At 40.1% G+C, this 26,170-nt stretch overlaps 1 protein-coding gene across 1 annotated transcript; it reads right to left on the reverse strand.

Annotated features, from left to right (window-relative positions):
- Nucleotides 1-2,095: 2,095 nt before the first annotated feature.
- CR2 (complement C3d receptor 2) lies at nt 2,096-24,954 on the reverse strand. Its single transcript, XM_069459496.1, has 18 exons — nt 24,897-24,954; nt 19,728-20,117; nt 18,165-18,353; nt 17,979-18,078; nt 17,648-17,730; nt 16,717-17,124; nt 15,921-16,097; nt 15,750-15,840; nt 15,382-15,458; nt 13,735-14,142; nt 13,160-13,336; nt 12,998-13,082; nt 12,556-12,638; nt 11,658-12,050; nt 10,412-10,597; nt 9,144-9,329; nt 7,712-7,784; nt 2,096-2,189 (listed from the first exon to the last, which is right to left on the reverse strand). The coding sequence occupies exons 1-18, from the start codon at nt 24,952-24,954 to the stop codon at nt 2,096-2,098; spliced, it is 3,258 nt and encodes a 1,085-aa protein (XP_069315597.1).
- Between the last annotated feature and the right edge of the window lie 1,216 nt (nt 24,955-26,170).

Here is a 26,170-nt window from a genome sequence, read left to right on the forward strand (position 1 = left end):
GGGCACCGAGAGCTAAATGCGAAAAGGCATAAAAAACCCGTAGCATAATGCCCGGGCAGAGTACTTTTAAAATGTTCCCCCCAATTTTCTCCGGAAACCCCAGGTGACCCCTCACGTTGCCTGTCCACCTTCCTGTGTTCCCCGTCATTCAATATTTAACTCTCCGGTCACTATTTAATGCCTTCTCCTTCCTCCTTGACTTTCTAACATCTCCTTTCCCCGGTCTCACTCCCAGCTGATCACTTTGCTTTCCATTCACTGAGAAAACAGAATGCTCAGAAGAGAGCGTCCACCGTGCATTGGCACCCCTGCTCCCACCCGCCCTCAGCTGCACTGTCCCTCCTGTGACTAAGCGCACACCCCTGTCTAAGGCCAGTTCCTCTGCTTAAGCAGTAGACTCTGCCCCTTCTGGCTCACCCAGACCTTGCTCCGGCAATCCTTCCCTCTCTTCCCCGCAGTCGCTCTTCCCCTTCTACTAGGTCATTCCCATCAGTTTATAGACTAGACATAGCGGCTGTTACTCCATTTTTAAAAAATATTTCCATTGACTTTGCATTTTACTCTTGCTATCACTCTACTTTTCTGCTCCTCTTCATAGAAAAACTCCTTGAAAGAGTTGTCTACAGTTGATATTTGCGATTTCTCTTCTTTCATTCTCTCTTAAGCTCACTCCAGTCAAAACTGTCTCGTCAAGTTCGCCAACAAGTTTTGTGCTGCTAAATCCTGTGGTCAATTTTCACGATTCATCTTTCTTGACCTACCAGTAGCTCTTGAAAGAGTTGATCCTCCCTAAAATTCTTCCTTCCCCTGACTCTGAGGTTTTTCTCCTGTGCCAGAGGCTGCTTCTTCACTCCTCTGTTGCTCCCTTCTCGCTCCATGACTCCTAACGCTGGAGGAGCCGAGGCTCAGTGCTTGGAACTTTTCTCTTCCCTTTGCCTCTTTCACCCCCCGCTGGTCTCATTCAGCCCCCTTGCTACGTACGTCCACACAATCACAAGGCCCACGTTTGCATCCAGCCTGGACCTATTGCCTGAAACACAGAATATCTTTTTGCCACTTCTATTAGACATCTCACACTTATCATCTCTGAAGAGGTAACCCTGATTTTTCTCCCCAATCCCACTCTTCACATTCTCAATCATCTTAATTAATGCTAATTCTACCCTTCCAGTTGCTTGGGCCAAAAAGCTCTGGAGTCACCATTGATGCCTCTCTTTACCTCTCATATTCTGATACAAACCGTTAGCAAATCCTATTGTCACTAGCTTAAGAATGCATGTGTCATCTGACCTCCTCTCACCAGCCTGGTGGTAGCCACTCACACTGTCCTGCCTGGGCCATTGCAGTAGCCTCGTCACTGATGCCCATCTTCCACCCTTGGCTTCCTGTAGTCTGTTCTCAACACAGCAGTTAAGGGGATTGTGTCACTCCTCTGCTTAAAACCCTCCAATGGTTCCCAACTCAGAATAAAACCAAGCTCATTACAATGACCAGGCACGCTCAGTAAGATCATCCTCTCCCCACCCCACCCCCTTCTCTCTGATCTCATCTCTACCACTCTAGGCCACACGGCCTCCTTGCTGTGCCTCCAACACAACTGACACACACACACACACACACACACACACACACAAACTTACAGCCTTTGCACCTACTGCTCTCCCTTCCTGGAATGCCCCTCCCCCATATGGCCACATGGCTCACTCCTTACTTCCCTTGAGTCTTTGCTCAAATGCCATTTTCTTGGTGAGGACTTCCTTTGCAAGCACCCTGCTCTCTCTATCCCCTTGCCTACTTGATTTCTTTTTGTAATGCTTATCATCTTCTTATGTTATTCTTAGTTGTTTTGTTATGTAGTTTAATATTTGTTGAATGGAAGAATAGATTTTAAAAAAACCACACACCAGGAGCATTAGTTGGCCATATGAAGTAGGTAAGTTAACAAGTGCTGTGCATGATTACTAGAGACGCGTGCCATAGTCAGAACCACATGTCCTGAGTACTATGCTTATTGATAAGTATAAGTTGAAGGAAATTTTGACATATACATTAATAAGAATATTTCAGTTTCATTAGATACCAGTTTGTCCTCTGATTAGCTTGCTGGGTTGTATGGATCAATAGAATATACTTCTCGCGTTTCTACATGGACAGCTTCTTCTTGAGGGCTTTTGTTTGTATAATAATTGCTAAACAGGAAGAAGGAAGAAACAAATAAAACATTGACTCATTGAACATGATTATTATAAAGATGTAACCATTCTTTGCTTTCTATAATTCCCAACACATGGTAAGTATTTTTCATGGATGATTTCAGTTTATCGTCAAAAGTATCCTATGAAGTGTAAACACTATAACCCCATTTTTTGGAAAGGCACATGAAATCGATAACTTGCTAGGCTTGGAAGTGTCCAAGTCAGAAGCTGACATGAAGCAGCTTTTCCTCAGATCCCCAACTTACATGACTAACAACTACAAATCCCAAATTGAAAAAAAAAAAATCAAAAAGTAGCATTTATTTTTGAATATGATAACTTTACCCTTTTGGGATACAATCTTCCAGTCCAACTTAAAAGAAAATCTTTATATTTTATGTTCAATTCAAAATCCTTACATGGTCACTTAGCACTAAAAGCTTTAAACAATTTTCAAGAGAATGTTTTCACTTTTGCTCTTTGAAAGCACACATATTTCACTGAATTTCTAAAACTGCCAGAATTACTGAATGACAATAAAATGTGATAATCTACCATGTAGAACTCTGAAATAAAGTATTACAAAATTACTGGAGAACAAATATTACTGCTAAGGGCACTCACAACATGTCACTCACTACCATATTTAAAAGGTCAGAATATCGAAGATACAATAACAATATTATAAAATGGTAATTTTTAGATCCATGTGAAATTTAGGCTTTGTGAAAATATTTTAGATGACTAGAGAAGAATAGCATGCTCTCTTTCAAATGTGTGGGTGACTTTTTGAAACATTTAATTTTGTCACTCAACAGTCATTTAAAAATGATTACTCATCTTATTTGCAAAAAGTATTTAAGGCAGCTTAAATGTCTCTATGATTTATCAGAAAATAAATTGAAGTAGGTTAGTAAATGGAAATAAAATGAGTGACACAGGAATTTAGTTTAACGGATACGTTGGTTTCATATCAATCGAGGCACTTAAATATAGTAAATGATATAATCGTGTTAATAAACAATAATACTAGACTATTATGAATTATTTGAGCTTGTAGGCATTCCCCAAATTTGCAAATTTTCCTACATGTGCAATGCTCTGATAGCAAACTTAGTAGCATGAAGGAAAGAGATAGAGACCGCACTTTCTATTTATTCAAATTTGAAATTACTCTTGGCTAAAATTATCTTCTAACTTCCCATGAGGAAAGTTGTGCAAATGACATCCCTATTTTTTTTTCTTTTCCTTTTTTTTTTTTTTTTTTGACCGTTTTCACTCTTGAATCCCATGAAAACGACTCTCTCCTGGTTTTCCCTCTGCCTCTGACTGCTCCTTACCCTCCTGACTTTTAGGCATTACCATCCCTCTGAGGTCTGTTCTCGTCTGGATTTTTACTTGTTCTGCTCTTTTTGGTCCCAAGCCTTCCATTCTGATTTCAGTGTCACTCACCTGAGTCCCAGCCCTTCTCTCAATTCCCATATCATGGTCAGAACTGAACTCTTCATCTTTCCCCTCAAACCTGCCCCTCTCCTCTTTTAGTAAAAATGAAGCACTGGGTCCACCTAGTCACCTTCGTGTCCGCCATTCCATGTGCCTCCTTCTCACCATATCCACCAAGTCACCAAGTCCTGGGGAACACAATCTTGTCCCTTTTTTTTTTTTTTTTAAAGGCAAATCTAAACTTTAATTCTTGGCTCAAGATCTTATAGGATAAACTCCAGGGTCTTGTCCTAGCATGCAAGGCTTTTGATGACCTAGCTCCTAAAGACCCTTCTAGATTTCCCCAATGTCTGCTAAATGGAACATCAGTTCCATGCGATGTTAAAAGCATTATGTGGAAAAAAAAAAAGAGTTCTGCAGTCCAATTAAGTTTGGAAAATTCTTGTTAAAAATAAAACAAAATAGGTTTCTTTGTTGCCAGATCTTAAATATTCTCATGGCCATTGTGACTCTCCACAAGAAAAAAAATATAGTACGCAATACTTCCCAATCCTATTTGGCCACAGAACACCATTTCTACTGAAGTCGTTCACAAAACCAGGACTGTGTGGCACACGTTCTGGTAAACGCTACAGTCTAAGTACAGCCCATTGAAGAGGTTGGCTCTCCCAGGCCTAGAACAAGCTTCTCAGGTTCATGGATGCCATCAGTATGTAGTTTCAATGCAATTTCTTCCTGTCTGACGCCTAGACTAGGCATTAAGCCACTATGAACAGTGGCATCAGGCAGCACTGGGGGCATGGTGAATGATAGATCCAGGTGACTTGGCATGCTAAAGTAATTTTGCTGGTAGTTTTCGGGTGACATGTTTGAGGTTGCATGACTTGGTCATCCCCTACTTGAAGTTACTGAGACTTGGTTAAGACTTCACCTGATTATCTTCTGTAACACTAGCACACATGGAGACTCAAGAACCTACGCACACAACATTCCCAGGCTGACACCTGATGATACCTTTTGTAAAGATGGATACCTTGCACATTATCAGTATTGTGCAGTTTCCATGGGATGTATGTGTTGGGATTTTTCATGCCATGCATCCACCTAAACCTATGCCACCTTTGCTTCAGTCACTGTCACACACACACACACACACACACACACACACATTTCCCAGCCATGTCAATTTGCTTATGTAGTTCTCATAACACATGGTGGAAAGTCAAGCTTCTGGGCCTTTATTCAAACCTCTCCTTCTATCTGGAATACTTTTCTCTCTTTGTCTACATTCTCTTGAGGCTCACCTGAAACATCTCCTCCACTATGGAATATTTTCTGATCAAAACTCCCAAGTATTGACCATTTGTTTGTGTCCCTGCCAAGTATCATATAATCCCCTATAGTAACATTATTTTACGGTACTAGTTTCTTTACATGCTTGTCGTCCTCTACCAGGCTGTGACCTCCTTGATGACAGAACCCACATCTTACTAGGCTTTGCGTAGAGCTAAAACATAGTAGGCACCCAGTAGTTATTGTATAAAAAATGAATGGACACGGTTGTTATCTCTTTTCATATCACTTCTATTTCTCTAACATTACTGGTCAAATTTTTAAAAAGCCATGCATGTATAATGCTAGATAGAGCAACATGTGGAAATGTCTACAGCAAATTGCTGATGTTCATTAATGTAACATGTTGGGCTTTGAATGTACCAGTGGTCGTGCAGTGAAAGAGATGGTTCAGTTTCTTTAAAAATGATTTAATTTGTCATAAGCATATTTACTTTCGTATTTTAAAAAGACATAATTATAAAAAATTTATAGTGATGGAAAGATGTGATTAAAAAAGGAAAGAAGAAAAAATTTCTAGTGATTTCATAAGGAAAAAACCCCAACTTTTGTGAGTAGGAATAGAAATATACTTCTTCCTGTAACATAAAACAGAAAAAGAAAAAACCCAAAAGCATCCAGCATAATTTTTAGTGATAAAACACAAAAGGCTTTACATTAGAAATCCAGGGGAAAATATGCCAATATTTCCTACTATTATTGAATATTTTCTTGGAAATTCTGGTTCTAAGACAAAAATAAGTAAATGACGAGGTAGAGTCAGTGGACATGATGTGACAATAATAATTGGTAGAAAATATAGTTTTATACTTAGATAATTTGGTAACTCACTGAAAAACTATTAACATTAATAACTATATGAAGATAAGCTTTCCTAGATATAATTTGAAATTAATTACTGGATGTAGCAGAAAATGATTCTATTTAAAAAGTCAATAAAAACAAGTGACTTATATGTTAATGTAGTTTATATGAGGTAAGCTATTAATATTACATTTTAACTAAGAGATGTAGAAAAAGCACCCAAATCCATCATCTATGTTTCTGGAAGGAAATAGTGAATATTTTGAAGAAGTCCATTCTTTCCACCTAAATATATAGTTTTAAGGCCCTTCCTTCAAAATCCTAACATTTGATTTCTTTTTCTGGGGATGGGGGTGTGGTTGTCATGCAAATAATTCTATAGTCTACCTGCAAAAATGAATAGAAGAAAATTTCAAAATAGTTTAAAGAAGGAGAAAGTTGAACTGTCTCACAAAAACTATTATGAAGCTATGGTTATTAATAGAGTAGTGCTGGTTCATAGATCAGTGGAACAAAAATCTATCTTCTACATCTAGGTCAGATAGCTCTGACATAATCCACAGTTTATATAAGAATTAAAAAGGTACACTTTATCTGTTAAAGAAAACTACAAACCAACGGTGAGGAGATGGTTTACTCAAAATAGTCTTCGAAAAAAATGCCTATATCACAAAAAGTGCAAGTGGGTATACTTCGACCACCACACCACAAAATAAATCCCTCATAGATTCAGATGTTAAAAAATAACTAAAAATAAAATGTAAAAGTATGTCTAATTTCTGGATAAGAGAACAAAACATAACAAAACATAGAAACCTAGTAATATATTTAAGTAATCATGAAAACAACCGAGTGAGAGAAAAGATTACTTGAACAAATGGAAAGACCTAAAATGTTTCTGAATGAGAAGACATTACAGAAAAGATGCCAGTTTCTCAGAAATTAATCTAGACACTTAAATACAATCATGGTATGTTTGATTTTAGAAAATTACAAATGATTCTAAAAATCACCTATAGGAACAAATAGAAAAGAGAGAAAAATTTCAAAAACTTACAGTGGGGTTTCCTGCCTTGCCAGATGTTATTAATACAATATAATACTCTAAAGCTATACTAATTAAACACAAAGTGATTTGTGATGGAAGACTAGACAGATCAATGAAGCAGAAAAAGGGGTTGAGAAATACAACATATCCAGGTACATTAATTATGTGATATATTATCAAATTAGAACAAACTTTCTGGAAAGTCATTTGGCAATGTTTATTAAGCATATTAAATGCTCATACACTTATCCTTAGGAATTCTAGAAATCTATCCTAAGGAAATAAGTTGGTATGAAAAGCTTTATTCAACGGTGTTTCTCACATCTTTATATATTATCAAAATAAATATGCGAGTAACTTAAAATTTAACTTAAAACTAAAGTAACTTAAGATTAAACTTAAAATTTCCGCAACACATAAATACATACAATAGAAAAATATGCTATTAAGTAACTAAAAATAAAACATAATTTAAAGACATGAAAAATATTAATATTAGTCTAAATGCAAAAAAAGGAGATGATAATGCCAAAATTTCAGTTTAAAAAGAGAATGTAAGGAAAAGATCAGATAGAAATATACCAAAATATTTGTAGTTGTTCCCACTGGAATTGTTGTTTGTTTCTTTCTATTCTCTAGATTTTCTACAATGTACCATCTGAATAAACATCACTCAATGAAATAAGCTAAGTGTTTATAGTATCTTTTAAGTCTTAACAGAAAGGGCTTCCTTCTGTATAACAGAAGATAGTTTATTCCAGTATCACATTGCAGTATTCATTTCACATAACTTGTGCTTCTGTATTTAGTTTCAGGCAAGAAGCCCAAACATTTTGTGCATTTTGGTCAAGTGTGCATTTGAACTTACCGTTCTCTGTGTTTTATTATGTGTACCGTGACACCAATCAAGCAGATAAGAAGTAATGCACATGCAGAAATACCTAGAAAACAAAATAATGAGTATTAAATGCCAGAAAAACATGACCTATATTGTTTTGAACTGATTGTGGGGGCCTACTGCTAGTGGTGGTGAAAATGTTATGTGACTCTTACACTTAACCCTTTTTGGTCATAAATACTGAATTCCTGAATAATCATACTTGGGCTTAAGTTTTTTCTGATGTGATCCAGCCCAAATTTAATCAAAAGCACCAGGCACATGACCAGGGAGTTCCAGTCAACTTTCCATGGAGTTTTTATGTTCCTTTCATTTTTATTAACATTTTTGTCACTGGAGTGAAATTAGGAGCACAGGACACCATGTTCTTATAATTTTGCTTAACAACATTTAACTCTCAGTTGCTAAATATATTTTGCTACAGCAAAATAGGCCATCCTATTTCAATAATACCAAATCATGCAAAAGACCAAGAGTTAATGAAAACTAAAATATCAATTTAAAAAGAAGGAATAATAGGCTATTCAAATTATTTATCTAACTCTATCTCAAAGTGACATTTTGTAATGTGACATGCATATTACAATATCCTTAAAACACCAAAAAATGTCATTTCCTATGAGTTAAAGTAAAAAAAATATTAACAGGTAGGATACAGGACCTCTAGTTTTATGTATTTTTATAAAACATCATAAAAGCTTTTCTTCAAGTTTTAAAGAAAACTTACCAGAAAGAATAGGAACAAATGAATCTAAGGAGAATACAAAATCATGAAAATATTAGTCCAGTAGCATAATTCAATGTAGCCCTAAGTCCCATGGTAATGTCCCAGAAGTCAACACTCAGCTCCCTTCTAAGTCTATTTAAAAAATACATTGGAACCCTGAGTCATGCCCACACTTTTCTTATGTAACAACTTACTGGACTTTTTGGTTTTGTTTTTTTGTTTTCACTTTAATCAGGTCGGTTGTGGGAGTTCACCGATGGAAAAACCCAATATACTCAATTTCATAATCAGAGATTTCTCAGGTTAGAATGCAAATATTAACTGTCATACGTGGTTAGTTAACATATTTTTGGAGCTCCCTGTCAAATTAATAAGCGCTTAAAAATCAAGATGCAGCAAGTAGGGCCGTCTCCACGGTAACTAAGGTGGTTAGTTTTGCATTTTGGTTCCTTTTAAGGTAGTGTTCCTCACGATTTTCTTTTATTTACTTCCCTCATCCTCAGACAGCTGTGCTTGTTCTAGAATAGATCCCCCACTTCAAGTTCTTATGTCATTGTACCACTGGTCACAGACCTAGGTCAATTTAAAACCCCAGAGACTCCACATTGAGGGAGACCCTCGCTCTCTTCTCTCCATGGGCCAGGTACCCGCAGCTGTGAAGCCCTTGGCTCTTACAGGATTTGCAAACAGCCAGGGGAGGGTTCCACTGATGGTCGGCCTGGCACTGGCTCTGAGGACTGCCGTCTAGGGTGTACCCGTCTTCACACTCCAGAGTTACGATGGCTCCATACTGATACATTTTCTTAGGCTCCAGCCCCCTCTGGACTCCGTTGATATTTGCTGGAGAGCTACAGTTTACCTCTGAAATTAAAGAGATCTAATTAAGGCAGAGTCACATTTTGGTCTTCCACCAGGAAAACAGAAACTGCCCTTAATAGAAAGGTTTATGACACCAACTTACTTCATTCTCAGCAAGGAAAGCTTTGTTGAAATAGGCTAAGACAATATCCTAGGCACAGTCTTTAAGTGTCAGCCGTCTATCTCAATAACCTCTAGGTAATTTAAGCCAGATTATTTTCTTTCTTTTTGCTTCAGTTTCTATGCTGACAGTGTTGGATAATTTTAACAGCTTCTTAGAGGAATGATAAGGGCTGAACAGGTAATACTAAGCATTCTGAATTGTTTTATCTGCTTCTGGTCTTACTAATTCTTCATACTTGTACATGCTTTCTCATTTCTCCTCTCTGCAATGTAGGGGTCAATAGTACAAGATCTTGGATTTGAATCTTGACTCTAGTTCTTACTACATGTATGACTTTGGGTAAATTACAAATCTCTCCATGTTACTGGAACCTCATCTATAAAACAGGGGTAACAATAGCACCAAGCTCAGGTGGCTGTCATGAAGACTAAATGAGAAAATGCAGGTAAAGGGCTGTGCACAGTATCTGGCATAGAGAAAAAAGCACTCAGCAAATGATATTAGCTTACTAGTCATATTTCATATGCATTGTTTATGATAATGAAAATGACTTTCTGAAACTTTTATTAAAAATTTACCCATAATTCCACCATGACTCAGAGGAAATATACTCAAAAGATCATTGTGCTTTTTACTGGTACTTTGTCAAATACACACTTATCATAATGGTAACCACAGTGAAAATACGATCTGTGCTTTAGTTGCTTAAGTTACAAAAGCACTTCAACTTTCTATATGTAAATGACTACAGAAGTGGTCATTCACTAGGTAGACAACAGCCTAAGACATTTTTCTTATTTTGAGATCTTTAGATTAACGAATACATTAATCCAATTAAATGCATTTAATTAGATGATCCAAATGATGCATTTCATTGGCTATTTTAAGATGAAAGCACGTAACTGAATATATCTATTAGGCACAAATTTGATTTAAAAATAAGAAAAAATAGATAAAGCACCTTCACAATAAGGGGCAGGTTGGCTCCAGGTTCCTTCATATGTGCAAACAAGGAGTGCCTCTCCCACCAGCAGATAGCCTTGGTCACAGCTGTACAGGATTGACATTCCAGGGAAAAACTTAGCTATACTGCCACCAGTATGATTCCCGTTGGGGATCTTGGATGGAGGTTGACACCCTAAGAAAGCTTAGACACCAATAAGAAAGGGTCTTTAATTCTGCACAGAGAAACACATAGCCAACACTATCTCTGGGTGATGGTGACACAGAAAGGCAGCAGGCAGCAAGTCAACTAACTGGGATCCAGAAACACTCACTCATTACACGCAGACCAAGCAACACTGGACAGAGATCTGCATTTCCCATCTATATCATATTAATATATGATCTGAAGAAAAGTGCCAAAAGTAAGATAATGAAACAACAATGGCTGTGGTCCACAACTGTAGTCCATCAGCCAACAGTACTCTTTTCTTTTCCCTTTAAATAGCAGGCAGGCTGTAGTCTAAGGTCACACATTCAAATGATTCCAGGAACTAGGAAGGGAAGCCACCAGACGGAAAATCAGAGAGGCCCATGCTTCTAAAATTGGCAGCCACCACTCAGCTGAAGTTACTAGTATATTACAGGGAGGTAAAGGGGGCCTCACTGCTTGCAGGTTTACTATTTGTCTTGGGCTGAAGATGGGTTTCACTTAAAATAAGACTACTCTGCTGGCCAAAGAAAACAGTTCTGGGGAGCAGGATTCAGGTCATGGGTCACCAATTGGTAGCCTCTGGTGTAGCCACTGAAAGGAATGAGGATGCCAAATGATAACTAAAATTATGAGAAAGATAATTCAGTGGGTTTAAAGGCCAGCTGCATTCTCCAGAACACCCAAAGTTCTCTTTCTGGCTGGTATTATAATATCAAATTATCAAGCAATATTACCACCAAACATTTGCCAAAAAAAAAAAAAATGATATGTGCATTTTTCTTATTCTAAATTCATAAAAATAATAAATTTGTAGACTTCAGTTTGGAAGTTAACCATGATTCTCTCATGTACTAGCGTGCAACATACTGAAAAAGGAAAGGGGGAAAAAAAAATCAGGTGAGAAGATAAGAAAAGGCAGGTATCGTGTAAAACAATATAATTGCCTTAGCTTTGAGGTGCTTTTCTTTAGACACTATGGCAAGTGCAGATTCAAAAACCTTTTGCTTTATTCTGTACAAGAACCCATATTTTATCCCTTAAAATATCTTACCCATTCTGACACAAGTTGGTACACCTGGCACCCATGTGTTATCCGTATGACACTTAATCAAGTGACTGCCATTCATGATGAAGCCAGGATTGCAGGCAACATACACTATGTCATTGTGGGAATATGCAGAATGAGTTTCATTGAGCATGTATCCGTGTTTGACTTCCGGGTTAGGGCAATGAGTTACAGCAGGAGATTCTAAGCACTGAGGGGGAGGGCCACTCCAAGATCCATGTCCTTCAGGGTCATTTCTGCACTGTAAATTTTTCTCTCCCAGAAGATAGAATCCTTGGTCGCATTCATAAGAGACTTCATTTCCATATACAAAGGGTCCTGCCATCATGCCTGAGTGCCTCCCATTGTCAATCACTGGTGGAGGTTGACAGTGAATAACTGCAGAAGAGATTTAGGGAATTCAACTTCAGCTAATACATCAAGGTGGATAGCCTTCCTTCAGGTACAAATGATACTGTATAACTGCATATATTTCATATAACTAGAAATTTATTTAAGTTTTGGAACCTGGATTATGCTTTTCTAAAACAGCTTTACTAAATATTATAATTACATGAGTCATACATATTCAAAAAAAATTTTTAGAAATGTCAGTAAAGTATTAAGAAAGAAACAAATACAGCTATGTTCCTATGACCTAGCAATATGAGCTTATATATTTTTTATTGTTAGCAAAATTAGCAGATACATGGCAAATAGCTCCTACTTGACAATGTTGTTTCCCAAGGCCAGTGCTGACGAAGCACTGTAAGATTTTTCTTATCTTACTTCCACTGAAGGAGAGCCCAGAGGCTGTATGTAGAAGCCGTGGTAGACTAGCTCTTCAGTGGCCTCGCCTAGCTAACGGTCTACTACCACTGTCAGGTTTTTTTTCCTAACTCACCTTTACAAAGTGGAACTTTTTGGAACCAAACCCCCTTGCTGGCATCTTGACACTTCCAATAAGCATGTCCAGTCAACTGGTACCTGCAGAGAGACAGATTATAATACATTTCCTCTTCCCAATATCACATCTCTGCAACCTAGCCTCTTCAAAACACAAATTCAGAGGGACTTCTAAACAAGAACTTTGGTAGACAGGGCTTGAAGAGCTCAATCTTCCAATTAAGAAAACTACTTTAGACTTAGAGTCACTCACAGCAAAGCCCTTTCCATGTCAAGAAAGGACTGAAAAGTCAGAGTTGCTAGTTAGGCCATTGGGACCTCACATTCTCTGTGCATATGACAATGAGGAGCCTCTAAAGGGAGTCACCAAGACAAGGTGAGGGTAGAGTTAATATGCAAATCAAGGGGGAGACCCTTTCTCAGATTCAATCATCTCTTACCCGTCTGGACAGGACGTATTAACTGGTTCCACACGTGAAGCAACTGGAATTTCCTGAAGATACTCTCTCACAGGCTGACATGCCTCTGTAGGAGTAAAAATGGAATTGCAGTATTTATAGATGCCTCATATCAAAGAGAAAGACAACTGGAACTCAAAGTACCTTCACACCGTGGGGCAGAAGGACTCCAATGTCCCGAAGGCACACAGTGAATGGATTTGTTTCCCACAAGAAAGTAGCCAGGGTCACAAGTGTAGTCTACAGTCATCCCAGAGACAAAGAAGACCGTATTTCCACCTGTATGCTGACCATGGTGTATCCCAGGAGGTGGCTGGCAGTCTGAAGAGAAAACTCCCCACATAAATACCAACACAGAGGAATCTTGACTCAAGAACATTACATCTACAACATTTCACAATAAACAATCTGCAACTTCAAAGCCAAAGACCACGAAGCTCTGATTCATCACTGAATGTTGTCTGTTCTTTTGAAGGAACGAGGCCCCTTTAAAGGGTCCTCTTGTTATCTGCCCTGAATAGATGACCCCAGATCCAACGGGGCATTTACACAAAGACCACACACAACACACAGAACATTCTATCACAGAATGGAAGACATGGAAAGTAATCTGTGCCCCCTTGCCTTTCTCCATAATACAGTTTTGAGTGAGAGATAGTGAACAAGAATAAGTAAATAAATTTCTGTTTTTGTTTTTTTTTTCCTTATTGGGTTTTTACCTTTTTCACAAACTGGTATTTCAGGATCCCAGGTGTTATTGGCTTTGCAACGAATCTGACTACTGCCCTTCAAAGTAAATCCATTCTTACACTTGAATGTCACAGTGTCATTGTAGAAATACGGGGCTTCCTTGCCAGATATCTTGAATCCATTTGCAATGTGGACACGTGAGCATTGGACAGCCGGGAGGGAAAGGTCACAACGGGGTGCAGGGCCACTCCAGATGCCTCTTTTTTGATCGTCACTTATACAGCGGATGGTGCTCCCTCCAATGAGGTTGAATTGCACTCCTCTCTCTGGCCCGGGGTTACATGTGTAAGTGACTGTGGTTCCATATACAAAATCTTCTGAGGAGCTCCCTGTGTGTGTCCCATGGTAGATAACAGGGGGTGGTGGGCAGGTGATTTCTGGAGAGATGAAAAGATATTGTGGGATTCTATTCCAGTATTAAACACTAAAGGATAGAAATGAAACTGGTTATGAACCTGTTGGTTCCTGGAGGGTTTAGGTCAATTTTGTATCAAATCTCATTATATATGTAAAATTTAACTTAGATTTCACAGGAAGGGAAATCTTTATTGAAAGTGAATATACTTGGCCGGGCGCGGTGGCTCACGCCTGTAATCCTAGCACTCTGGGAGGCCGAGGTGGGCGGATCGTTTGAGCTCAGGAGTTCGAGACCAGCCTGAGCAAGAGCGAGACCCCATCTCTACCAAAAATAGAAAGAAATTATATGGACAGCTAAAAATATATATAGAAAAAATTAGCCGGGCATGGTGGCGCATGCCTGTAGTCCCAGCTACTCGAGAGGCTGAGACAGGAGGATCGCTTGAGCTCAGGAGTTTGAGGTTGCTGTGAGCTAGGCTGACGCCACGGCACTCACTCTAGCCTGGGCAACAGAGTGAGACGCTGTCTCAAAAAAAAAAAAAAAAAGAAAGTGAATATACTTGATCAATATCATATTCTGAGGCAGTGAGGCCCAGTAGTAAATGGCTAATTAAAAGAAGAGTTCTTTCTTAAATAGCCAATAGGAGAATAAAAGGCACAGGAGAATAGAATTATGCTTTCTTGAGTGCTGTTTGTTCTGAGGTGATAGGATAGTCTATATGGTTACCTAAAAATATTTATGGCTGATTGAGTACCTACTTTGGGACAGGCACTGTCCTCATCTAGAAAGCGGGGATAGGATCTTTAAATTCTAGTAACTTTTTACTCTGTAATCTCATACCAACTTCACAGAGAGGCTAGACTTCCAGAGAAGTTACGTAAATTGCCCAAAGTTGTATGCCTATTAAGCAGTGGAAACAGAATCTGAGATCAGACCCGACACCAATCCCCTGACCTCTCCACTAAACTGTGGTGTACCCAAAATGAAGATGGTGGCTTGTATACTCACTGCTGTCATTATTCTTATAATCTTGAGTCAAAAAAGAGAATCAGTACCTATTGTACGTTTAACTTAACTAATTGAAGCAGGAAAAGGTGACAACAGAAAGATGTGGCAAAACTGTGCAACTTTAACTGTCAGCAAACCTAATAGAACAGAATGGAACACTCTAGTTCCCATAACATAGCCTAAAACAGAAATCTTCCAGGCAATGCATAGATCACACATTATTGTAGTTCTATATCCTTTTGCTACTCACCATTGCAAACACGAATCTCCACAGACCAAGGAATTTTGTCTTCACACTGCTCATAAACACTTTCTCCTAACCGGTACCTAGAGACAAAGAGTCATGTCATTTTGCCACCAGGTGACCACTAAGCTAAGCAAGAGTCTGCAAAGCAGACTTGCCACTTTCAGGACAAGAAGCAACAGGAACAAAAATGTAGCCAACATCAGCACCATCCATACACTGCACAGGCATAATTTCCATGCATGGAAGAATAGCGTGATTGACACTTCCATGAACACGTGACAGGGAAGGACCATGGGACAAACTCTCACATAGAGCTCACAGTGTGCACTTACAAGCCAGACCTGGTTTAGGCTGAGACAGCCTTCACTCACCCTTCTTTGCAAAAAGGGTTAACATGTGGTCTAATAAATTGATTCTGGGGTTTTGTAAAGAGCTTCTTTCCTGCAGGTTTACATTCTGCCTCTAAGAAAAAAGACTTGGATGAGAAATGGACTCAAGGCAATCTCAATATGGGCAAAACGTCTACATTTGAGACCTGGCACCTTTGCATTTGGGGGCAGTGGGTGTCCACACTCCCTCGTGGGTACAATGTATGGATTCTTCTCCCACCAGCACATAGCCAATGTCACAACTATATTTTATGGATGTTCCAGGGTCAAAGTGGACCATGTGTCTATCTTCCTTTTGCCCATTGAGGATTTCAGGAGGGGCCTGGCATTCTAAAGAAAAGGAAAAAAAAACAAAAAAACTCCTTAAGTAAACAACAACAGAAGGAAACTGGGCCAAAGAATTAATGCTACAATTCCACTCCGGTAGAAGTTGTATGAAACAGAAGATATCTTGCAGTCCAGAATTGGGTCATTTTAGATCAGTGTTTCTCGATCTTTTTTTTTCCTTTTCTCCACTGAGACTGCTGCAGATTTGGTTCAGTTCCCACCTGGTGCTGTAACTCCTCTCCGGTCTCTTCCCTTCTTAAAGAATCATCTTGTTTGCTTTTATGGAAGATTCTGATACACCCCTGGGATGGTGGCTTTGATGACTTCCCTTTTAAGAAATCTCTATTAAGACAAACAAGCATTTTTCCTCCCACTTATTTTTATCCCTAAAGAAACAGGCAACTTAGTGATTCCTAATATTCTTCCCAAGCATGTTCCCACAAAATGCAACAATGGTAGGGGGATGGTGTTAGGCAAGTCCTCTATAAAACCCATATTCATTATATTTAGTATAGTTGAGGGGCGTAGAAACTAGAAAAGGCTCTGCTTAAAACTGAAAACCCCTTCTAATTTTTTAAAAAGATGAATCAGTGACACCTTTTCTGAGTATTGGAACACTCACCCTTTTCGCAGACTGGTGCCGATGGCTCCCACATGCCTTGGGCATTACATCGGCTTTGCTTGCTGCCCTTCAAGGTGAAGCCAGACAGGCAAGCAAATACCACAGTGTCGTTATAAGTGTATTGATCTTTCTGTGCACTTAACATCTGGCCTCGTAGGATCTGGGGAGGTGGACAATGAATCGCAGAAGTAGAAAGTTCACAGCGCGGGGCAGGGCCACTCCAGGTCCCAGTCTTCTGACTATCGGTTGTACAACGGATAATGTTCTTGCCAATAAGGATGAACTTCACTCCTTCCTCTGGGTCCGGGTCACAAGTGTAAGTGACTGTTCTTCCATATGGAACATTCCCTGAAGAGCTGCCTGTATGTCTTCCATTGACAATAGAGGGAGGCGGTGGGCAAAAAATTTCTAAGGAAATTACAGAGAGAAATGACAAGATCGCAGGTGCACTGCAAACAAAGAATGCCTCGGATGCTGCTGATGCCACTCCTACATCCTAGGACAGTGATATCTGGGTCTGTAATGAATCCATCAAGGCAGCTATTGAAAGTATAATTTTAAAGCTTCATTCCTGAGTTTACCTACTCTGCCGATCCTTTGATTTCTTCTACCAAATATACAATCTCCCTGATGCACGTGGCCTGGCAGCCTACTTAGCAAGTCCACGTAGCTTTCAGAGGAGGAAGATCCCAGGAACCCCATTTTACTTGAGGAAGCAGATGATAAGGAGGTAAATGAAGGATGCGTCAGTGAAGACCATCTCTTTTAAAGATCTCCAGGAGTTCTTTGCTCTTTACGAGTCTTTATGGTAACAACTGAACTAGAAGCTTTTAGTTAAGCTGAGAATGCAGGGTGCTGTTGGACTTCCCATTAAGGAAAAAAAATCAGAATTTGCCACAAATTCTGAACAAACCTCAGTTGCCTTACCTACCTTTACATTCGGGCATTTTGGTCCAAACAGCTTGTTCTCCAGCAATTACACACCGACTAGAAGCTTGGCCTTGTAATCGATACCTGGAGACAGAGGGTTGTCATTCAGAACTATCAGGCAGTTTGTGCTGAAGAACAGCAGCCTCTACCTAAAATCCGAGACAAGACTTCACTGATGTGCACCCTTTCTATCAGCATTGCCTCTCACAACCTCACCCCAGGCTGTCCATAGATCCTCCCAGAGGAGCCTTCTGCAAGTTCCACACAGTTCACACCATGCACGTGTAACCCAAATAAATGAATTAAGTCTCATAGACCCTTCTGACACTCACCCTTCGTTACAGGAAAAGTTCACAGCAACGCCAACCCGAAAACTTAGTGGCATCTCTATCTGCCCATTGAGCAATCGTCCTGGAGGTTTGCACTGTGCCTCTAAATAAAGCAAGCCGGAGATGAGAAAAGCATGGCAAGTAACAGAACAGCCCAAATGCTTAAAATCAGCTGTAAATTTTGGGTACCTTCACATGTGGGAGCGACAGCACTCCAGGCTCCCGAAGACAAACAGCGAATGATCTTTTCTCCAAGAAGCAAGTAACCAGGTTCACAGCTGTACGTCACAGACAATCCAGGGGCAATGGAGCCCACATTCTCCCCTGTGTGATGTCCGTTGGGGATCGCGGGAAGTGGTGAACACTCCAGGGGAAAATCTTTACACACGCACATGACACACACGTCAGGAAAAAAGCCATCAGATGATGCATCCTTCACAACCGAGATGTTGACTTGGGACACAGATCCAAATAAATGACACGCACATATCTATGGTAACCAGTTGTCATTGACTTTCAACGTAGCCTCTTAAAGATCAAACAGGTGTAGTTTAATTGTATCCATTTTATGCCATGAATAGTATAATATTTTTCATTTTTAGTTACACTATATGTATTTACATTTGCCTTGTGAAAAATTTCAATTACCAAAAAAAGTCAATTCTCACCTATATTCTCACTCTATCCTTATTCCAAGTGTAGCAAGCTACCACTTAGAGGGTTATCCTGGTAGACATTAGTAATATGGTTTACCAGAATCCTATACATAATATGTATATACACATACATTGTATGGTTGTGTACCTAATACATATTATTCTATCCCTTGTGCCTTTTACTTAGTAGTATGTCTATGATATCTTTCCATGGCAACACATATAGGTCTATCTAAATCTTTATAAAGGCTTAATTGTTTTCTATAGCCACTCCATTCTGTTAGTATCCTAAGATCTACCTCCAAGACTATTTATCAATAGATTGATAAACAGAATCCTACTTCTAATAATTGAATAGCTGTTCAGCTCTTTAATCCACTTAGAATTTATCAATATTGTTCTTTATTAAGAAAACAAATACCTAATTTTGACGGTAAAGATTCTTGTCAAATATTGTCAATTCTTGTAATTGTAGAATTGAAATTCATATTTAGGTTTCAGCAGCAACATAGACCAAACCAAATGAGAAGGAATGAAGGATTGACCGTTGTCCCTATCTTCAGAGGCATTTGGTTTGAGATGTGATGGCTCAGGAGATAACTTGGGGAAATAGTGACTCACTTCAGAACATGCTCACAGAGAGCAGGGCATCCTCTGTGCCAGACTCTATTAACAGCTATCTGTAGATTACTTTTAAATCTGTTGGGTGTATTTGCACTATTGGAGTCCACATTTCTTCTCATTTTAACAGTAACCTGGATAGGCCAGTTTAAAACCACCCAATTCTCATGGCCCCAACAAACTCTCACCCCATTCTTGTGAGACTTAGTTCTCAATTATTAGGTATGTTCAATTACAGTTTCCCATTATACTTCAAACTCCTTTGCTCAATTAATCTTCTTTGAATGAGTAGTTATCTTCCTCCACAACTAAGAAAAAAAAACCAGGAAACCACCATTTTCACCTTTTCCCTTGCTTCCTCCCCCCATGCCATCCTTACACATTCATACTGTTCTCTCTTCAGAAGGGTTCAAAACACGCTCTGCACAGAATTGCAAGACCCCAACCTTCAACTCAGCTTTGTGTTCATACTCACCACTCTCACAGATAGGCAGTGGTGTCGGTCCCCATTTTGCATTTGTTTGGCACCAAACAGTTTTGTTTCCTTTCATGGTGAAGTTGTTTTTGCAGGCAAACGTCACGGAATCACCATGTCTGTATGGTGGCCTAGAGTCTTTACTTATGTAGCCCCCTGGTATGCTGGGCCGAGAGCAAACAGAGTTTTTATTGTAGTATTCACATACAGGAGCAGCTTTATCCCAGATTGCTTTCACTTGGTCTTTACTTATACAAAAAATATTTTTTTCTCCGATGAGGCGGAAGCTAATCCCACAAGTGTACCTTACGACAGTACCAAGAGCTATGGGTTCAGAGTACTGACTAAGCCAACCATTTTGGATAGGAGGAGGAGGGCCACAAGAAATCCCTGGAAAGTAGAAAAAGAACTATGTAAGCATACTGATCATAGCAATAGAAAGACACAAATGTAGATAAAAGACCCAAACGTAGGTCATATCCCTTTTCTAGAAACAAACTTAGACATTTGTCTAATTTATTTCTTACTCATAGTCCCTGCTTATTCCCAAGCTCCTGAATTCTCACCTCCCTCTTGATCCTCAGCAAACAAATCCACATAAACCATCTTGATTAAGCAGTAACAATGAAACAGAATGTAACCCAAAGTTCTGAGACTAATCAACTTTAATAATGAAACAAAAGGAAAATTTGGCACATGAAAATAACATATTAATTACATGTGGGGAGGTACCATGGACTAAAGAAACTTGAGCTCAGTAGATCTGGTTTCAAATACCCACTGCCACTCAGTAGCTGTGTGACCTTAGGCAAGTCTTACCCTCCGTAAGCCCCAGTTTCCTGGTCTCTAGTATAATTCAAGCTACTTCGTAAGATGTGGTGAGAATCCAGAGCTAGAGAATCCAGAGCTTGCCCTGTATGTGAACAGGGCAAGTACAATATCTAGAACATAACAAGTATTCAATAACCGTTTCAAGCATACAACTGGGGCTACAGATGGTAACCACATTTGGTCCTGCTACTAAAGGTGCTACAGCCTCACTACAGGTCATTTGTCATCCCTTGACACTGGAATCCCTTGAAAAAGTCACAGGAAGTGAACGGAGGTTTTGAATAAAGACCTCATATCCTTCCTTGTCCTAATTAGCATAAAGGATATTAATTGCTTATAGCTACTTTGGTATATGCACACCTGTTCTGAGTGAGTCTCAAAAAAAGGGAAAACCTCCAACCTCCAGAACTTCCAGTTAATTTCCCCTTGGCTCCAAGAGGAGGTCCTCGGTAGAGGAACTGGTAATAAAAGACACAGCCAAACTGTTTCAGCACATCATATATATATGCTATATAGTTGGTTCCAGCAAAGGTAACTTTCGAGACCCGTTATTGTTATAATTACAGAATCTGCAATATAATATGTAATCAGCTGAATAAATTTAACATTTTTGGTGTGCGCTCTAAAACATAGAGAAGAGTGACATATATATGTTCAAAGCACACATAATATGTTGCAATCGATAAATGCATCAGAATACACCAAAAGTCAAGAGGCAAGATCCACACTTGATTATTTTCGTTTTCTACTCCACTTCACAGACAAGAAACTTATTATTCCAGAGTGCTGTCATTCCTTCTGGGACACACTGATTAGAAGATTTGCCATTTAACTGGAACCTTAATAAGGGGTAGCACATCATCATCAGAACAAACCAATTTTCAGTTGCATAGAATTTTCTCTCAGTAGAAGATGTGCCTCTGACCACTTGGAGGTCCCCAGGCAGGTGATAAACAATGACCTCTTGATATCCCCAAGAAGGCATCTGTATTCCCAAGATGGCCCAACAGTAAACTTGGACTTAATCACTCTGAATTTTAGGCTTGGCCAAAGGATGCTTTGGCAGGAACTTACACTGACCTATAGACAAAGACCACACAAATACCAAAACTAGGAGAGGCTAAGACTTCTCCTCTGCTTTTTTTTTTTTTGTCACCAATTATCCTGCCAACTTTGATCTTTAGAAAAGATGTCTAAAATGGGACACTATTACCTGGGACAAAAACACATATCATTGCAGTATGGGTGAATATACAGAGAAATAAGCTCAGAGGTGCAAAGAATCTTTAGAACAGGCTTCAGAGGAAGAGCTGAAAAAAATCATTCTTCACAAAATTTCCAAGAGATCCTGGAATTGTTCAATCTTCTTACAACTTGATAAGTAAAAATCAGTGGGTTTTGTTTGTTTGCTTAAAAGTGGAGTCAGAGCCTGGGGGCAGTAGGAAAGGATGAGCACATAGGTTTTCATTTGGTTTTCAGCTTGGGGTTTTTTTGTGGGAGGGGATGTTAATATTTTTTTCCAGCTTTATTGAGGTATAATTTTTATACAAAAAAAACCTATATATAATTAATGTCTAACAGTTTCAGATGGTGACAGTAGTCTGTACGGAACAGAAAGTGGTTATGTATGAGAGAGTGTCCTGGTGTAGGGGCTACTGCGGACCAGCGTCAGAGAAGAGCAACACTGGGCTGAGCCTTGAATGTCAGGAAGGAGCCAGGCAAGGGATGGCCTGTAGCATGAGCATCTCAGTAGAACGATAGCCGGTGTGAAGGCCAGGCACACACGGCTGTGTTCAAGGACTAAAGAGAAGGCCAGTGGGGCTGGGGCAGAGGAGTAGGCGGGGTACATAGAATTTCAGAGAGAGAGAGAGGCCTCTGAGTAGAGAATAAGGGGCATGTATTTCATTCTAGTGTGATGGGAAGCTCTAGCAGGTTTTAAGCAGGGAGCGCAGGATCTGATCCATCATGGAGACAGGTTTCTGGATCAGCAGATTGGAAAATGGGAGAATTCTTATTTCACGTTCTTAGTGTAGGATGAGGTTAGGTTGCCAGTGAAGGCTTGGGTGAAATCTAAGAGTCTAGGAAATTTGAATCTCTTTATGCAAATAGACAAAAGGAAAAAGTGGGAAAACACTAAGAAGCAAATGTGCTTCCCATTGCCTTTGCTAAGCAGCATGCCTTATAAACAATTGCTTCAGAATCTTCTAGAGTGCTTGTTAAACCTCAACTTCCTGGGCCACATTCCAAACCTATCAATCTCTGGAGGGTGAGGTGGAACTCAGGAACCCACATTTTAAATAGGCACTTTAAGAGTTTCTTAAGCACACGAAAGTGCAGGAACTGGCAAGGAGCCCAGAGATGATCTGTGGCGCTAGCTGCACAGTAGCAGTACAAGTCAGCAGGGGGAGTGGCAAGGCTGCGGTCCCCAAGCCCCAGGTCGCAGCCCATCACTGGTCCGTAGCCTGTTAGGAAACAGCGGCGCATCACCGCCTGAGCTCTGCACCACACCACACCTGCCCGTCCCCAGTCCCTGGAAAAATGGTCTCCCATGAAACCAGTCCCTGGTGCCAAAAAGGTTGGGGACCGCTGTGGTAGGGCACAAGCAATGGTGACAGGTGAGCAAGAGGGTAAGCCGCACACACGTGATCATGATGGGGAGTCAGGACACATGCACAGGTGAGGACCGACTCCAAAGGGCTAAGACGGCCGAAAAGATTAGATTTTCTCCCACAGGCAGGAGGGAGCCCTTTTATATTTCTGATCCAGGGAGTAAAATAATTAAAATACACGTATTTTTAAAATTTTGGTTTCCATGATTGGAAAGGTTAAAGAGACTGGCAGGAGAGTGACCTGGAAGAGAGGACATTGTTACACAAGTAATTACAGTGCTTAGAATTAGCATATTGATATAAGAATGACAAAAAGATAACAGACGTAGCTTTAACGGTCGACAGGCAGACTTGGTCTTTGGAGTTAAGTGACCTAGACGATGAGCCTGCTCTGGTCCTGGGTGCATACTTGGAGGGGCGGATGAATTGGCATGACTGATGAAGCATTTGATTTTTAATTGATAATCTCCTCTCTGAAATTTAGAAACAAGTGAGAAGCCAGGTCTGGGACTGTACCCCATGGAGGTGTTAGAGAAAGTGGTGAATGGGCATTTGTTCAAAGAGAATGAATATGTAGAAAAAAGAAAGAGTTGAAGATAATGGTTTTGAGAGATGTGTAACTAAGGGTCAGGAGACAGTTAAATGTCAGGAAAGCAGACAGAGTAAGTTGTAATAAAGCAATATATGCAATATCCCAGACACCTTAACAAGCTGGGGGTGGTCGCTTAAATGCTGGCTACATAAAAACAGGTATATACTTATTATAAGGCTTATTGATATTTAGTAGTGACAACTAACATCTAACTTCCATTTGCCTAGTTTCATCTAATATTCAGAACAACTTAGTGATGTGATAGGACAATTCATCACCAGTTTCATTTTGCAGATGAAGAAACTGAGGGTCAGGTAGCTAAATGACTTGCCCAAAGTCACCCAGTTACTGAAGTCTGCGTGTGGTAAACATCTTATGAACTAGGAATTCACTGTACCCTGGAGACAATTAGAAAGTTAGGCCTATCTTACAGCCAAGAGACTCTGCTCTTAACAAATTTTAACACTTTAAAATCAAGTCAATCTGTAAAAAAATGTTATAAAAAACATTGAATGAGAACTTCTGGAAGCCCAAATCATTACAGAAAGTAAATAACAGGATGAAACTTATAGTTTTCATTCATGTATTCACTTTAAAAACTAAGTACAGATGTTTAACGTTTAGGATCTCTTTACCAATATCACATCAAAGCTCAGAAAATCCGAGAACGAGGCTTGGGAACCAGGTATTATTCTTATTTAGGGAAGGGAGTGGGCAGAAGCGGAGCTCAGCGTGTGCAGAAACCCCTGCGCTGAGTGGAGCGCGCCGCGACCTTGTACACAGCCTGAGCAGGTTTTGGGTTTGTGACTAGCGGTGGCGCCGGCGACCTCCGGGCAGAGAGCAATGAGCACCTGCTGAATCCCGGGGGCGGGGGAGTGAGCCATCCGCCCCACCCGGCATGTCAGACAGCATCCCTCCGTGGCGCAGACTCCAGTTCTGGAGGTCCCTGCTCCTGGAGGAGCCAATGGGGACATTCAGGACCAGGAGATTGCGGAGTTCCCCATGCCGGCGGGAGACAGGCAAGCGTCCAGCCCTGCCCGCACTTTCTCGCTTTTGGTTCCCTGCTTTGCATCGCGGCACAGAAACCTTCCCTGCCCCACACGCGTCCCTACCTCCGTCCTCCCCCTCCCAGCTCACCGAGGACGCCTGGCGCGACAACAGCCCAGAAAACCCAGAACAGGCCCGCGGTGCCCATGCCACGGCGGCAGTCCCCGCAGCGGGATGCGTTCTGAGACCCGCGAGCCTCTGGCAGCTCCAAGAGGACAAGGCCGGAGCAGCAGGCAGCTGCGAGCCAGGGGAGGCGGGCCCTTAAATAGTGTCTGGCAACACGTGCTGGGTTCGCGCGCACACCTGCAGGTGGCGGGGGACGCCACGCCGGTGAGCATGGAAGAGGCGGGGAGGGGCGGCCCGGCAGGAGGGGGGCGGGCGGAGGAACTCCAGTCAGTCTTTGGCTCATACTGGCCCCTCAGGGCTGTGGCTTTCCAACTGCTTTTGACCGGACAACCCACTACACTCACTTTTTTTCTTTCTGGAACAAAAATTGCACAAAGTAACACTCACCTTTGCTAATCTACGTGCTTGCCTTCTATGCTATGCCGTGCCATGCCATGCTATGGTATACTATGCTATCCTATCTTTAAAAAAAAATTAATTTGGATCCACTAAACTCCTTTCAAAACCTATTAATAGATTCAACCCCCAGTTTGGAAAAAGTGTGTTTACTTAGGAAATTTAGGAACAGCAGCCACCTCCACTATTAAGTTCTTTTTATTTTGAAGTAATTTCTACAGAAAAGTTTTACGAATAGTACAGAGAATTCCCAAATACCTGTCACCCTGGCTTTCTAAACGTTAACATTTTACTATATTTTCTTTACCATTCCCTCTCTCTTCTCTCTAGATACAGATATATACATATATATGATTATATAATTATTACTTTGGACCGTTTGAAATAATTTACAGGCATTTATCTCTCCTCTAAATACTTCAGTGTGTATTTCCTAAAAACAAGGACATTCTCTTCCATAAGTACAGTACAATGATCAAAAATAAGAAATTAACGTTGATAGACTGTTACTTTATAAGCTACCGACTGCATTCAAATTTCAACAATCATCTCAATAATCTTCATTATAGCATAAAAAAACAACATTAGCAACTTACTTTTTTTTTCCCCCCAGGATCATTCCAGGATCCTATGTTGCATTGTTGATATCTTTTTTCTTCTTTAATCTGGAAAAGTGTTCTCAGTCTTTGTCTCTCATGACCTTGACGTTTTTGAAGAATATACAGCAATTATTTTTGCAAAATGACTTTTAAATTCATTATCTATTGCATAGTAACAAACTGCCATAAACTTAGTGCCTTAAAACAAGAATAAACATTATCTCACATAGTTTCTGTGGGTTG

The sequence above is a fragment of the Eulemur rufifrons genome, chromosome 27, assembly GCF_041146395.1.
Source record: "Eulemur rufifrons isolate Redbay chromosome 27, OSU_ERuf_1, whole genome shotgun sequence".
Lineage (NCBI taxonomy): Eukaryota > Metazoa > Chordata > Mammalia > Primates > Lemuridae > Eulemur > Eulemur rufifrons.